The sequence below is a fragment of the Pholcus phalangioides genome, unplaced genomic scaffold, assembly GCF_987345545.1.
Source record: "Pholcus phalangioides strain wild (caught in Gottingen) unplaced genomic scaffold, Ppha-v1.0 ptg000004l_1, whole genome shotgun sequence".
NCBI lineage: Eukaryota > Metazoa > Arthropoda > Arachnida > Araneae > Pholcidae > Pholcus > Pholcus phalangioides.
The window spans coordinates 14,240,785-14,256,891 of NW_028301597.1; the positions used below are offsets into that span (position 1 = coordinate 14,240,785).

General features: G+C 34.9%; 1 protein-coding gene across 2 annotated transcripts in view; it reads right to left on the bottom strand.

The window, feature by feature from the left end:
- Positions 1–16,107, bottom strand: part of LOC149086579 (phosphatidylserine synthase 2-like) — a 38,968-nt gene that overhangs the window by 3,733 nt on the left and 19,128 nt on the right. The window contains exons 6-9 of one of the 2 annotated variants that reach the window (XM_089230943.1): positions 8,869–9,003; positions 7,377–7,427; positions 5,433–5,546; positions 2,723–2,956 (exon numbers count right to left, since the gene is read on the bottom strand). In XM_089230943.1, the coding sequence (XP_089087069.1) occupies positions 2,723–2,956; positions 5,433–5,546; positions 7,377–7,427; positions 8,869–9,003 (534 nt within the window). The remainder of the gene's footprint in view (positions 1–2,722; positions 2,957–5,432; positions 5,547–7,376; positions 7,428–8,868; positions 9,004–16,107) is intronic. The other variant, XM_089230944.1, reaches the window with a different exon arrangement.

Sequence of the window (16,107 nt, forward strand, 5' to 3'; positions counted from 1 at the left end):
GATTTCATTGTCATTATTTTATTGTGAATGATAATACTCTTGAACATTAAACTGTTTAATTTTGCGATGAAAAACTTTTGATTAATGCATTTAGCTAGCATGCACAGAAATGAAAGTTAGATTCTGAGAAATTCTAAAATATCTGGACTCTAATTCTGTTTTGTTAATTTTATTCAGATAGGTTGAGCTTCATATTTTTTTCCTACCACACAATCTTGATTTCACATTCATTCTCAGTAGTAAACTTATATTATAGCTTCTAAATTAGAAATTCAAGTGCAATTTGATGAGTTAAATTGAGATATGCATAGCAGTCAGCGAAGCGTAGCATATAAAGCACTCAACTCCTGTTGTATCCACTTTTTGGGCAATGAAACAGTTTTCATAGAGATTGGAAAGAAGACTAAGATTTCTTTTTGAGAGCAGGTAACGTACTGGAATCTGGAATATTTTTAGATTTTGCTGGATGAGACTGCTCATTTTCAGTGACTGATTTTGTGATAGTAAATTTATCTACAGTATATCTAGGCTATGTTGACCAAGTAAAAATTCTGAAGACCGAATGAAAAAGACTGGACAGGGATGATAAGCTTCCGTTTCATTCTCATAAACTGTTTGCTAGTCCCCCACTCTCGCCAACATTACAAGCAATGTACACAGGGGGAAATATGACTATATACACCACAATTTTTATTAAAAAATTGCCAAACAATGTCTTTCGCCAAAAGACGAATACAAAAAAAAATACATAATAGAACAGCAAAGATGACAAAATGGCGGGGAGGAGGAAGATATAATGGTCGCTAATTCTTTGCTAAATGTTTTACAAAAATAAAATAAAAAACAGGTTTAAAAAAAAAAGGAAAAAATTTCCAGGATCCCCATATGTTCCAAAAACCAGCAGTTCCTAGACTGTGATTTGTGACCAATATGAACGGTAGGAGAAGCATCCATCCAGCACCTACTAGAGATGGAAGACCTCTGAATGCTTCTCGTGACGTCAACAAGTAGTCCATTTTCCTTCAGAGTATTAGGGGAGAAAAATTCCGCTGCACGTGGCAGGATCATTGTTGTATGGAAAAGGTGTGCTTCAGTGTGCTCATGAGCTTCAAACCGGACACGAGCAGCGAGCACTCCTGATACTTATACAAGGAAGATGCTTTTGCCTTAGGCACAGAGGTTTCAAGGGTAAATTCCGATTTAGATAACAATCGCTTTTGCCCATCAGCAAATCCCATAAACAAATTGATTACGCAATCTCTCTGTCAAAGTTGCATCAAGATCACAATTTCCAGCAAGGTGTCTCAGTTCTGCAATGTAGTAATTTCTTCCATCTCTGGGTTGTTGCATGCATTTATGAAACAAACCTACAATAAATGACAGATTCTTTCGGACAAAATAATGCCATCGTAAGACTTATCGGCAACCGTAGCCAGTGCGATCAGTGAATGAATTATACTCAATGCCTTTGCGCCAAAGTTGCACATTTTAATTTGAGTGTATCAATGCAATTTGTCTTCAAAAAGTAAGTTAACTTTTCTTTTCTCTATAAAGATCCCATGAAGAAGGATCCGAAATGTCGAATTCACACACAGATTCTAAGCGTGCCATAATTTTTTTCTCTGGGACTAGGAATGGGGGGGGGGGGGGCAAGAAAGAAAGAAAACTCCCAAATGGCAAGAACAATGAAATGGAATGATCAAAATATCAGAGATATCTCTTATCTCTATCGAGTAGTAAAACCCAGGGCCGTGCAACTAGAAGGGTAGCAGGCAGGTCTGAAGCCCTAGATGCTAGAATAGAGGAGGCACCAAATTCGCCCTTTAACTTCTCCTTCTACATAACACAGGGAGTCAAAATGCGTGCTCGACCCGGCAGATAAAGTATCTAGTTGCGACCCTGGTAACACCTGAGTCGGGAAATAGAAAAAAAAGTCCACAGGATTGAGCAGTATCACTGGAATAACAAAGCCGCAGGATAGAGCAGCATCACTGGAATAAAAAGCCGCAGGATGGAGCAGCATCACTGGAGCAACAAAGCTGTCGAATCAACAGCATCACAGAATAACAAAGTCGCAGGATCGAATCACTATCTCGTCGCCATGTTTTAAGAGGTGGAAATGAGGTAGTTAAAATATCAATTTATTCAACGAAGTATAACATGATGCACATAAGTGCAGCAACATAGGGGAACTGCAGACATTTGAGCCCCCCCTCAATCAATTTAGTAAGGGAGGCTGAGGGTCCCCCCCTCCTCACAATAATTTTTGAAAAACAATACAATGCACCCTCCCTCTCCTGCATATGCGCTCGAGTCCCATATAAATAGGAAGACCAATAACTTTTAGCCCCCGAATGTTCTCTTCATGTCATTTCTTCAAGACATTTCTTCATGAGCGCCAGCGCTGAGGTATTTCAACGAGAGTCAGAACTGAAATGTGTATTGGGCAGAGGAAGATCTTCCTTTATGGATTATGTTATTGATTATGACTCTTATTATAGGTGGCTCACGATGATGTATCGATGATGTCATCATGGTGGATTGACGTCACTAGCATCCAATTTGCATATCAGATCGCAACACATTATAGATATTAAGGTTTTTACTTACTGCCATTTTTAAACAGTTTTTCAAAAGAAAAAAAAATCAAATTAACAGATTATTTTTGTTTTGATCTCCACCCCAATAAGGAAATAAAAAGGAAAGATGAAAAAATTTATACTAGGAAGATGATTCCAAGGACACACAACCATCGATGAAGAGAGGATGTTGGTTTCCAATCAAATTCTATCCAACTGTGTGGTCCAAACTGTGCTGCTATTCTCTTCAGCTTGCCTCTATATGTGGGTATGTTCCAGAGTCCTCTCCAATGGTAAGGCTTCATTGAAAGATAATTTAGACTCAGCATACCAAGATAGATACCAAGTCCATTGCAAATCAAAGCATCCATTATCCACTACAAAGATATACAGAAAATAATGTCCACAATAAATAAAATAATGTGATTGTACATTACGCTCTGTTTTACAAATATAGAGAACTAGCTATAATACCCGGCACTGCCCGGGTTTTCTTCAATGAGGCTTTTTTGGATCACATGATATCTCCCTCTCTCTTTCTTTGAGGGACATACAAACCATGTCCAAGTTAACCAAAATGACAACTTCCTGCGGGACTCATGAAAGAAACAAATCTAGATTAAAGAAATATAGAAATGGATAATTTCCCCTTTTTTTAAGGGGCGCTGGTATTCCGATTTCTCCCCCCCCCCCCTCCTGAACTTCAAGTTATCGATCTGCCTGTTTCTGCTTCCAAAAATGCTTAGTTAAAGTTGTGGAATTTTTTCAATGTACTTTATGGGCCCATAATTAATTTTAAAACAACCTAAACTATATGTATTTATGCAGTTGAATATTAAAAGACAATAAGGAGACATTAATTTAATTTTCATGCTTGAGGATAAACAAAAAGTTGAAATCTATGTTATTGCATGAATATCCAGCTCGAAAGTAGGTCTGGCTAATTACTTCATACTTAATCTCCTGGGCTTTGTATATCTCTAAGCGAACTCAATATTTCAAAAATCGAGAGTTCAATACAATTTTTAAAATTATTGATGTGATGGAAAACCCCACCACAAATTTCCGCATTTCTACAGTTAAAATAGACAATTTTAACACTGATTTCTATGGGGAATCATCCTTTGCCTATCCCTCAAAGGGATGTTGATTCTGTTAGTTGACGTCTATTCAAAAAGCTCTCATTACTGGGAAGATTGAAAAAGTGGCAAACCATTATAAAGGCATAAACTATTATACATACACTGGCAGCGTTAAAGAAGTGGCAAACCATTGTAAAGGCATATACACGTCTGAAATGCACTGCTAGGGAACCATGGTAACCAAAGTAAACGTTCCGAAAGTGATTGTTGAGGCCCAAAAACCATTGTTGCCCGTTTTGGGCATTTGCCCAGCTCTGACGAACTTTTAAAGTAGCCTACGGTTCAATCCCGGACCTGTTTGGTATATGTGCAAAATTTGGGGACGATCGGTCTAAAACTGTAGATTTGTATAGAGAACATACATACTTTCACATTTATATATAAGATTTATGAAATAAAATACTGGTTGAAAAATTATTTTTTGTGGTTGAAGATGTGATTTATTTGAAGAAATTCAAAATCACATCTCAATTAAATTTATAATTTGAAAATTATTACAAATTGATGAAAAATATTGTCCTGAAATGATAGACAATAGTTTAGAAAAAGACATACCATTTGTGGAAATGGTGTTTCGAAAAATGGAATGGAGAAAACTCTTATCACTTAAAAGTGATAAGAATTTTTTAGTTTTGCCATTGTCATAGGAATTTGAACACACTATTAGGCACCCAAAATTGAATTTTGAAATAGGATTGAGTCACCAGTAACTATGAATCCTTATCAAATTCTATCTTGTTCGAAAAATTTTGCCAATTTTGCAAACATGTATAGACATACTATGGCACTTCCTAACTATTAATGGAGAAAATTCTATGTAGAGACACACTCTCTGGTCCCAAAGCACTTTTCATAATGTTGTTGCTTAATCTATGACAACAACTTCTTGCTTCCTGCTGGCCAAAATACACAGATATTGTTTCTTGAAAACCAGAATTTTATTGTGTCCGGAATGGCACTGTACTGTTGTGATTTACATTGATTCACATAGAGTTAAAGTGCATGACAGCTAGTAGGATATTCAAGAGCAAATTCAGATCAATGATAATAAGACAGGGTTTGAGGGCAGTGCGTAAAGTAAAATCTTCAAATGTACCTTGATACTCCGAAGTCTATTTTTTGCCACAGAAACATTCTAGTACCTCCTCCTTGTTGCCTGCTGGAAACTTTTGGGCTTCTTTCTCAAACATGCCAAAAGCATTAGTACATGAAATGGAATATATGCATGATTTATTCCATTTGTATATGAATTTAAACATTACAAAGGTACTGCATTTTGTACTTCATGAGCTTCAGACTTTTCCATTACCACAGCTCTGGGACTGTGATTAGGATTTCTAATATTTCAATGTACTCCATCCCACTCTTGAGGAACAATCACTGCAACGTACCAGTTAATATTCATTGTCCTAATCACCACTTTCAATACAATTTTGTACTCAGAATATCTCGCTTGCACGCTGTTAAAGAAAAACTTATCTATTGTGTGGAAAAGTGAACTTCTTTTGCTGATGTTTATTTAAATGTCAATAATTCTATAATAGTGAAAACTTTCTAATGTACCCCCCCCCCCAAACATGATATCTCTGCAATAGCGAAAATTTTAGATCCCCCTTCTTAGGTGTCTACTAACAAAAGGTTTCATTTTACTACAGTGAAACCTTTTGTGATGACTATGAAAACATGAGAAATCAAATTAGTATTAGCTTACGTGGTCCCACCAACATTCACTAAAGTTTGGAAGTTGATGCTCCAGGGTATATTCCAATATCTCAAACATGATGCTTGTCACCATGCATATCCACCAGTCTCTCAACATCAAAGTCTAAAAAAATATTTAAAAAACATTAGCAACAACCAAAATAAAGTATAATGGATCATTATGTATTTTATGTATTTTTATAATGGACTATTTTCAAATACCAAGTCAAATAATTGAGTACTTTAAGGTGAATCAATAACTGTATTTTCCAGCATATTAGACACCCCACCCTCATTTTGTTGTACAATCAATCATGCACTTAGTTCCATAATATAAAACACACACACTACTTTTCAGACCTATTTTCAAAGGAAAAAAAAGCATGATACTTCTTGGAGAACAAATATAAGTAGGATATAAAGATATATCTCGCTTTACAAGATTAAAATTGGTTCTATAAAATAATCATGTAAAATAAGGTAAAATAGCATGGGTAAAATAAAAATAAAAGTGTTCTTTAAAAGGATTTTTAAAAAATGCAACTTCACACTCGGTAGCAAAAGAAATTTTTCGAATAAATTATTTGCACGCACTCACAAATAAATAAAGCAAAATTTACATCAATATCATAATCTAATCAATACCACTGAATGTACCATGTACAAGTTAAGTTTTTGTTCAATTTTCAAATTTGGGGGGGGGGAAGGAGTCGACTTAAATATGGGTCAATTTTTGCAGGAAATAACCTTGATACACATTGTGGTTTTAGTGGTCCTCAAGTGGGGAGCGCCAAGCAAGAAAAACAGTATTTACTAATGGGCTTCGAATTGGATGATGAATGGATTGGTTAATGTTTGCTCTGAATTTGACCCACAGGTCAGGCCCCCAAGCCGACCAAAAGTTGGGGGGAAAAAATAATATTTCAGTGGAAAAATTAAAGTATCGAAAGAAAATACTCTTTATATGATGTATTGACCAATTCCTGTTAATTTAAATACTTTTGAAGGTAAACTCAGAATTTCTCTGGAAGAAAATTTTGCTGCCCCTGCCCCAAGACTTTTATGCCTCTCCCAAAGGTCAATTCTGTGTGCCCCCACTGGTAGTGTATAGCCTACTATAGGGGGTTGCTGGTGAAACTCTGGATAAATTTTTTTGCTCCTAAAAAACTGACCCATATTATGAGCTATACACCCCCCCCCCCCATCAATATAGAAAGCCCAATATTTTAACAAAACTACTATGTAAATACACAAGTATATATGCTAATAATGAATGAATCTCATACAAAATGAATAACTCATATAAAATAAATTATAATACTTATAACAGCTGACTCAGAGATAGCTCATAGATGGCTAAAAAATAATTAACCTAGTTTTCTTTGGATTAATTGCATTTCAAATCAAATTTCATATAATGGGAAAAATAATATAAAGTTTATGAAAGAAAGAGAGTCCACATTTAATGTTTTAAATAGGTTTCAAAATATTGAAACTGAAACATAAAGTCTATCAAAGTTTTATGCCAGAGTCAGTATAGAAAGAAGTAAATTCAGCATTAAATATAGTGTAACCATAGAAAGATGGCCTCCGACCTTGTATGGCCTTCATGACAAAAAATTATAACATGAGGGTTTATCCTTCCGCAGGGAGAAATGAGGAGGGGGGGGGGAACTCCAGCAGCAACCCCGGAGGATGTTTATTTTCTTTTTTTTTCTCCCTACTGAAGAATAAACCCTCTCTTTTTGTCATGTAGGCTATATAAGATCAGAGGCCATCTTTCTCTGGTCACACTATACTGTATCCAGAGTCTTTTGTTCACATATACATACGAAAAGGCCAATACAATGGAGGATTTTATGAAATAAATATTGTAATTACTGAGAAAAAGGAAAATTAAACTCAATAGCAAATAAAACTAAAGGAAAACAACTGATGCATCAATAAAGCCTACCTTACAAAACCAGCCAACAAAATGTGTGGGTACAAATATATCCATCTTATCCTAAAGAAAAAAAAATGCTTTATAAGCACACATATGAAACTTCGATAAAGCAGCATGTAGAAATAATACTAAATCAAAATTATTTCAAAATGGAATTCAGGATACTAACCTAATTATCTCCACAAGTCATTGAAATTAACTGATAGACAGGAGAACTGAAAGTGCTCTTTAACACAATTATCTTACAACAAAAAGTATATTTAAGATATAAACCTGACTGTTTTAGTTCACCAATACTTGCTCGATAACTGAAACAGAATAACACTACCTTGGCAGGTGTAATAATATAAGATCGAAAGGAAAACACTCATTAAAATTTTAAAATATATTTTCTCAAAGTGAGGAAAAATTTCCTGAATCCGTTGAGTTTTCCACCAAAACAAAGTATGGTGTTGAAGATGGCTCGAAAGCAATCCATGCGAGTATCACTCATTTACCAGTGCTCGTTTTCTACAGCATTCTACTTAGCATCAATAAATGCTTGGTTGATTTGTAGAAAAAATGTAAAACTGGAATTTATTTTTGCTGAAATTAGCTAGAAAGATTAGAGAGCTTTATTTGTTCAGAAATCAGAATTTTGCTAACAACAACAATCGCTGTGGTATCAGAAATGTTAGATCCTGCTATGCAATTACATAATGAGTGGTACATTTCCAATAGGTAAGACATCCAAATGCATTTGCAATATAACATAGGTACTGAAAAATTTAAAAATTGTAATGTGCAGCTGCCGTAATAATGCTGAGAATACTAAAATGTTTTATCGGTTATGATGAGAGGAATTTTATGGAATTTAAAATAAAATTGAATTGTGTGTAATTTTATTTTTAAAAAAATATGCACATTCATATGTGCATTTAAACATACAAAATTTATAGAAATTGAGAGTATGTAGTGAAAATCAATCTCCAGTTATTTTGACCGATATCGGTCCTTCTAGGTATAACAAAATGCTGGTTCTTCTAGTGTTAACATAGGCTACAAAGAAAAAAAATAGACTTTTGACACTTTTCAATAGTTTATTTTTTATAGTATGCGACCAGTACTAATTTTTCAAGTAATTTTTCATTCTCTAATTTCCATAAAATTTATTAAGTTGAATTAATATTAATATAGTTGAATTAATAATTTATTAAGTTGTTTAATATTAAATTTATTTATTGAACTTTAGAGTTCAAAATCACTTTTCCATATCCTGGAGTACATTAAAAAAATAACTTTTATCTTTACAAATTTGAAAAATCCAGTAATGCAAACTGAAAAAAACTATGACCCTTCCTTAATTACCTTGCAGCACCTATAGAAAACAAGCAAGCACACAGTTGCTAATTTTCTTCAGCTCAAAAAATGAAAACACCTTATCTTAAATTAATCCCCCCCCCCCCCCACTATACATAAAACACCCAAACAAAAAAAATTGATAGTGAGAAATGAAATATACCCATATGTTATGAAATGGATCAGATGGATGAGATGCATCATACAAAAGACAATTTCCACCATAAGCTCTTTCTGCCAATGGAGTACCTAGATTTTTGTCTATGTGCTTCAGAAGTCTCCTCGCATCCCTTGCTGTCTGATAGATAGAATCAACCATTCACATTACAGAAATTGAAGGAAAAAAACTAAAATTCAAAAACTGAATTAAAATAATTAATTATACCAGATGGGGTGTAATGGATGATGCATGCAAATTAAAAGGTAAACAAAAATATTGAATTCCAGCATAAATATCAATTAACTTTTAACACGAGTATCCGTGTTAAGTCTGTGAAAAACCCATATACATGTATTTCATTTCCCAACAAGCAGAAGTTGTCACTTTTTTTTTTGTGACTCTCGCTCTCTTCATGAACTATGCATACTAATATTGAGGTAGCTGTGTTATCTCGAGTACTATGCAATTTTATTTCTCTTGGGTCAGTGAAATACAACCCACGCAGTCATGTAAGCTTTTAGTTTCTTTCCAACTCATTTTTAAACTCTTCTGGTGAATGTGTGAGTGTATGAATTTCATATGTTAGTTTTCCCACCAATTTTTAAGAGATATATATTAATCACGTAGAAAACATTTTGTCATCTACTATGCCTGTATAAAAAGAAATACAGTATATTTGGCTTTCAATAAAACAACTTGTGTATCATCTGTACCAAAAAATAGAGGAGAACAGTTATTCTCATTTCATCCATGGATTTCGATAATAAAATTGATGAAAGTCTTAGGGAAAAAACAGAATCTGACATTATCATATTCTATAATTCAGCAATAGGTGGTCTAGATTGTGTGGATAAGAAAATGGCATTCCATAATGGGGCTTGAAATATGAACACTGGAAAACAGCACAGTTGGTCCTCTGTATTTACTGCTCGGACTCTTGTTCCGAGAGTCCCAGCAAATACGGAAAATCAGCAAATAAGCAAAACCAGAAAATTTTGTTTGGAAGGCACATAACAATAAGAGCAGGGTGCGCCTGAAGTAAAAAAAAGGAATGTGTGTGTGTGTGGGGGGGGGGGGTGATTTCAGTAGCGTCTTACTTAATTAAATAAAGAAGAAATGACTATGTTGGAGTATAATTGTAATGCTTCATCTACCAGTTTTCTGCATGTGGAGAATCTGTATTGACATGTGTCATTTCTTTGTCAATGTGATAATCCATAGATGATTTAAAGTTGCAAAGCCCATCCATTATGTTGCGCATAGTGAACTTGTGTCCAGGGCCATAACTAGGTTTTTTGCATACATAATTTAGTCACCCCCACAACTTTAAAATTTGATAATTTTATAATGATGTTCTTTGTTCCCATCTAAAATTGCTGCCCAATAAATTTTGCAAACTCAGGGCACTTGCCTCCTCTAGTTCTGGCCCTGCTTGTGTCTCCCACTTTTTCATCTTGATCTTCTTCATGGAGATAGGACTTCAGTTTCAGAAGTAGTCATATCGATTAATTCTACCTGTGTCAATGTATCAAGATTGCTACTTAATTAATTACTAGTTTTCTTCTATGATCTATGCCTCATCAACATAACATAAAAGTGCCTTTTATAACCTTTTCAATTGGTACTATATAAATGGAAGTGTATCTCCAGCACAAATTGATAATTTTGAAAGTTTTTCCAACACGAATTGACTGTGTGTGTGTGTGTGTGTGTGTTTCCATATTTATAGTTCCCATGCCTACCACAGTGACACAAATAAATTTAGCAATGATGTAATTCATTAATAACTTGAGACGTTTGATATTCTTTGATTGAATGTACAATCATCACAATTAAGTAACATGTATAGTGAGTCTTAAATGCTCACATCATATTGTAGGAAGAAAGATGTTTTATCGCCAGGACTGTCTTAAGAACATCGTTGACCCCCAAGCAAAGTAATTTTTCTGAGGCCCTACCAGGCAAATTCTCCAAAATTTAAACTGGTTCTCATTTTTCTGTGGCCCTTCTTCTCCTGAGGCCCCTGGGCCCATGAGTTAAGACGGCACTGTATATTGCTCTTGGTTGGATAAGAGAACCCTCTGGTAGCATGTACAGAGCTGTGAGACGCTGGATTGATAGCGTTTTACTTTGTGTGAAATGAATCTTATATTGTGTGTGTGACTAAGCTGTATTTATATATTTATCTAAAGTATCCAATTAAATATATATATACTTATGCCATAGATAAGTGATCCTTCCCCACATTTGGGGTTCATCTTTTCAACCCAACCATCCCCCAGATGACTAGTGTAAAGCAGTTTTGTTGCGAGACAAGAAGCGTTGCAATGCGAGCCAGTGCTACACCGTTCGTGTGCATCTGAATTTCTTAAATTTTTTTTTTCCATCAGACAAGGTCAGTTCATTCTCTTATAATGGAAATCTCTCTTGGAGAAATTCCATCTATATATCACTCAAACTTTAAAATTTGCTAAATCCACAATCATAAAGATCCTAAATGATATAATTTTTGACGACCCCTTCAATCCAAGCACACAAAGAAAGCTTCGAGCATTCAAGATATTTTCTTCTGATCTTAATATTCCTGTAATAAAAAAAATTATCCTTGAACCATTCAATTTATCGGAGTTGATTTCAGTCAGAAATGCCCTGCATCTGAAAATCACAGAAACGAAGAAAGAGATTTGCAACAACATTTTTAATTGTTTTCTTGAATCTCCAAGACTTCCCTATATTATAATGGCAATAATAATTTTTCAGAGGAGGATAGTGATGATGATGACGCAAAATCCTTCATATCACAGGCTTCAGTTCGTGAAAAGAAAAAAGAACTCTTGCCCCACACTGAAGCCACCCGACTACATGCACACACTCTCATTAATCCCACATGATTTACTGAATATAAACAAAAGTGGTGAAGTGATGACAGTTCCGAACCCTCCCATCGAAAACCATCATGACTGTCAAAACAGAAATTATGGGCTTATTTTGAATGACTTAAAAAGAGACTAGTTTCTTTCTCAGGGAAAGACACATATGGCATAAATTGCTTTCATCTGGGATTGTAGAGAAGAACTTTTCACTTTTTTCCCCTCCCTAAACAAACAACAAAAAGTCATGCTAGTAAAAAGAAACCTTGTAGACCCTGAAAAAATGGTCGTACAGTCCTAAAGAGGGTTAACCACATAGAAGGCATTAAAAAAGATCTACTTGAAGAATTTAGTATAAAGTGAAAATAAGCAGAGCCGATTTGCATAGATGAATTCAGCAATGGAAAATGCACCCGTCAGAAACCCTTTCTGAATATTTTATAACTATTCGAGGATTAGCTAGCCATGGTAATGGCTCTATCGATGAGGAAATTATAGAGTACTATATAAATGGTACTTCTGAGATTTACATGCAAATAAATTCCTACTTTATGGGTGCCGAACGATTGCCGAATTCAAAACAAAATTAATGATGTATGAAAAAGTCTTTAATGAAACACGCCATAGCCGATACTCAACTGTATTTCATCATTCAGCTAATGATGTGAAAAACTGACATGACAGACAATCGGTTCCACAAGTACAACCAGAAAATAAGCAATCAAAAGCCCAACCAGAGTTTCGAAAACTTTCATACGCCTAGGCAATCAAAGCAGATGATGTGTTTTAATTGCAATGGAAATGGTCATATTTCTAGATTGTCCAGAGAAACATCAAGGACCAAAGCGTATTTCCTGTTCCGAATTCTAACATAAATCTGATGTGTGTCCACAAACCATCCAAATATCATTGAATGATGCTACTGACGTAAATAGTATTTAAAAGGCTACCCCACTAGATAAAATGTACAAAGATGTTCAAATCATGGTTGCTAAAATAAAATATCTTGTTTATACCAAAAGCCAAATGACTCAAAATGAAAAAAAATGCATGGATCCATCTGGGATCACCAATGCTAACAACGAATATCAGTGTTCTGATTGGATTTGGTTGTTCACAAAGCAGTGTCATTGGTCCTTTTCAAACGACGCTTTCCATCGATGATCAGAACCTTACTACTCAGATACACGCTGTACCAAATCCCTCCATGAACTCTGACATTATTTTAGGGTGTGATGTTGTAAAGTAATAAAGCAAGCCGAACGCACTATTACACCCGATGGTGTGATATTTTCCAACCTTCAGAAGATGTCTGATGATGCACATAAACCACTCGTTTATGTGATACTTGAAGAAAGCCCTAAAGTTGACATTTCGCCCTAAAGTCTCGAAAGAAACCCACCAAACTGACGGTGACCAATTCTTTGAATCTACTACTAAACCATGCATGTACCTCGTCCATATTTCTCTGCGGAACCTCTAATGAATTGGTACATGTTGGAATGTGTAGTGAAACCTGACGTGAAGTTTGTTTCTGTGTAATGCTTGTTATGTGTAATTCTTTGAATCTGATGTGCCTACTAATGTTCACAGATGACAAACGATGTACCATCCCCCAGACAACTGCCTTTCGTTGAACACGTCATTGGTAAGGAGCAATTCTTTGATGCACTTGGAAATGATATTGATCATGAGAAAGAAATGAGTCTTGTGTGTGATAAGCTGACTGCACATATGATCAACACCGATGACAAGAAGGTGGTGAAGCATTCATCAGCATTTTTTACCATGGAAGCCAGACCTGATTGCAAGAATGATGATGAAGGTTGTTGCTGTTTCTTTTTCCCCAGTTACGAAATTCAGATCCATTGGAGATATATAAAGTGCTATAACACTTGTGTTGGTGTTAGTTCTATTAGTTCTAAAATATTTCTCATATATAAGTGTTGCATCATTCCTCTTTGCAATTTTGGTCATCACTATGTCTTTCCAGATATCCAAGTGTGTTCTTCCAGCTGTCCAGAAACCTAATAGAAAGAATGCCGAACCAACTTGTCTACATCCCCATCAAAAAGGTGATATCCCTTTGAACACCTACCATACAAATCAAATTGGGCAGCTTCAGATAGCCAACAAAAACTTCAAACATGTATAAAAAGTTAGAAAGACGTATAACTATCGTAGGTAGTCTACATTCAAATATAAACTGAACGACGTTGTTGCAGTGAATTGTAAGCAACAAGGCTCTATACTGAAACTTTGTACAAAATTCTTAGGACCTTATTGTGTCTTTAAAGTAAAATCAAATGACACGATGTCAAAAAATATGGTAAAGCACCTTGGAGCACAGATGTGAACACTTGATTTTATTATCTATATATTTCCCCCCTTTTTCAATTTCTTTCATGATTTTATTGATTTTGATTATACTGTTTTTTGAATGATAGATGATTACCACACACATTCAAGCACATTATTATGATTAAGCATACAGTTTGCCTCCCGTATTCACGGGGGTTACATTCTGGGAGTGACCGCAAATAACAGAAACCATAGGTTTTTTTAAATTGTATATCTCGTTTATTGAACATCATGAGAAAGAGCAGGGTGATGCAGAGGTAGAAGGGAATGTAAAAGAAGGTGCAGCAATTGTTGGCGATGTTTTCTGAAAGAACGTTGTGATTTTTCTGTTTGCCATGTCTTCTTCTTCATATCATCAAGTATGTTGAAGTATGTTGACAAGGCTTCCTCTACTAATTTTTCTACATGTGAAGAATGTAAAATAAAGGGATCTATGTTATGAAAATAATCTATTGCTGATATGAGCTTGAAAATCCCTTCCACTATGTTACTTGTGGTGAACTTGTCTTCTACTTCTTTATCTCGATCTTCTTCATCTGGTGCTGCTTCAGTTTTAGGACCAGTCAGCTGCATTAACTCCTCCTCGGTCAACCCAGTATCAAAAGAATTTTAGGAACAGTATGTATTCATTCTCAAGGTACCTCCTGACTTCCGCAACAAAAAACTGTTTAAACCAATCCAGGAAAAGTGTTTTCATAGTCCAAGCCTTTTTATTGTTCGTCCAAAATACTGGGAGCTTTGGCTTATCCTTCCCTTCAATGCTCGCGGATTCGCAGATTTAAAAATGATGGTGGGCTTTATCATGTATAAATGCACATTTGCGCAAAACAATATAGTAAGTCTATCTGTACTTGCCTTAAAACCAGGAGCTCGCTTTTTTTTTCTTGCTTAACTTTGTGGCATTTTCTTCCAAAATAGTGTAGTTTCATCAGTGTTAAACACCTGCTGAGGTGTATAACCCTTCTCTTCAATAATTTTCTACAAAGTCTTTGAAAATTTTCTAGCTGCCTCCTGGCTGGCAAAGGCTTGATCGCCAGTGCTTTTTAAATTGCTTGATCTGAATCGTTTCTTAAACCTATGAAACAGCTTTTACTTGCTTGCATAAAATTCTGATGAAATAGACGTTCCACCAGCCCTTTCCTTATGGAAGAGTAAAATTTTTTGCCTTTTCTGTTATAATATTACAATCAATTGGAATACCTTTTTGTGTCAATCTTGTACCCACAAAAAACAGCATTTTCTGCATGTGAAACACATGGATCCCATAGGCGTTGCAAAGTTTTGACTGAATGAATTTCAGATTCCTTTTTCTTGATATATCTCACAGTAGATTTGTTGATTCCATAATGTCAGACCACAGCAGGTATTGACTTCGCCAAGCATAGTCAATATATTCAATTTTTCTTGTCAAGTTTTCACTTTTATTCACCTTTTCAAAGCACTATCAGTAGCACTAGAAGAATGAGCCATCCTAAACAAGCACAACTCAAATTTTGTAAACAAAACACGTGAACGACGATTGCTGAGTGTTGTCAAAAAAAAATTCTAATAAAGGAAAAACCGCGAATACGGGGGACCGACTTTAGTATATTGTTATGGCATTGCAATTTTTTTCTAGAAGTGTTATTTTGAAAGTTGCGTAACATTTTTTTGTGTTTATGTACGTATTTTTTCTTTTGATGAATTTCTTTTTTTTTGATAATTTTTCCCTTATGATGTGATATTCTTCCTGGTGTTTTTTTTTTGTCAATTTCTTTTTTTCATTTTTTTATGCATTTTAATTTTTATTCATGAGTCAGTATTTTTTTGTTTATTTGTGGATGATTGCTGATTATCATTTCTAAGGTATCTGTTATCATAATTATTATTGTCATTTAGCCGCATTATGCCAAATGTTTTCTTTAATTTTTTTATGTCAATTTTTTTTTTCTTTGTTAGTTTCTTATCTATTTGCATATATGTATGTGCATATTACATGTATGCATATTCAACATGCAAGGGCGCATGCTAC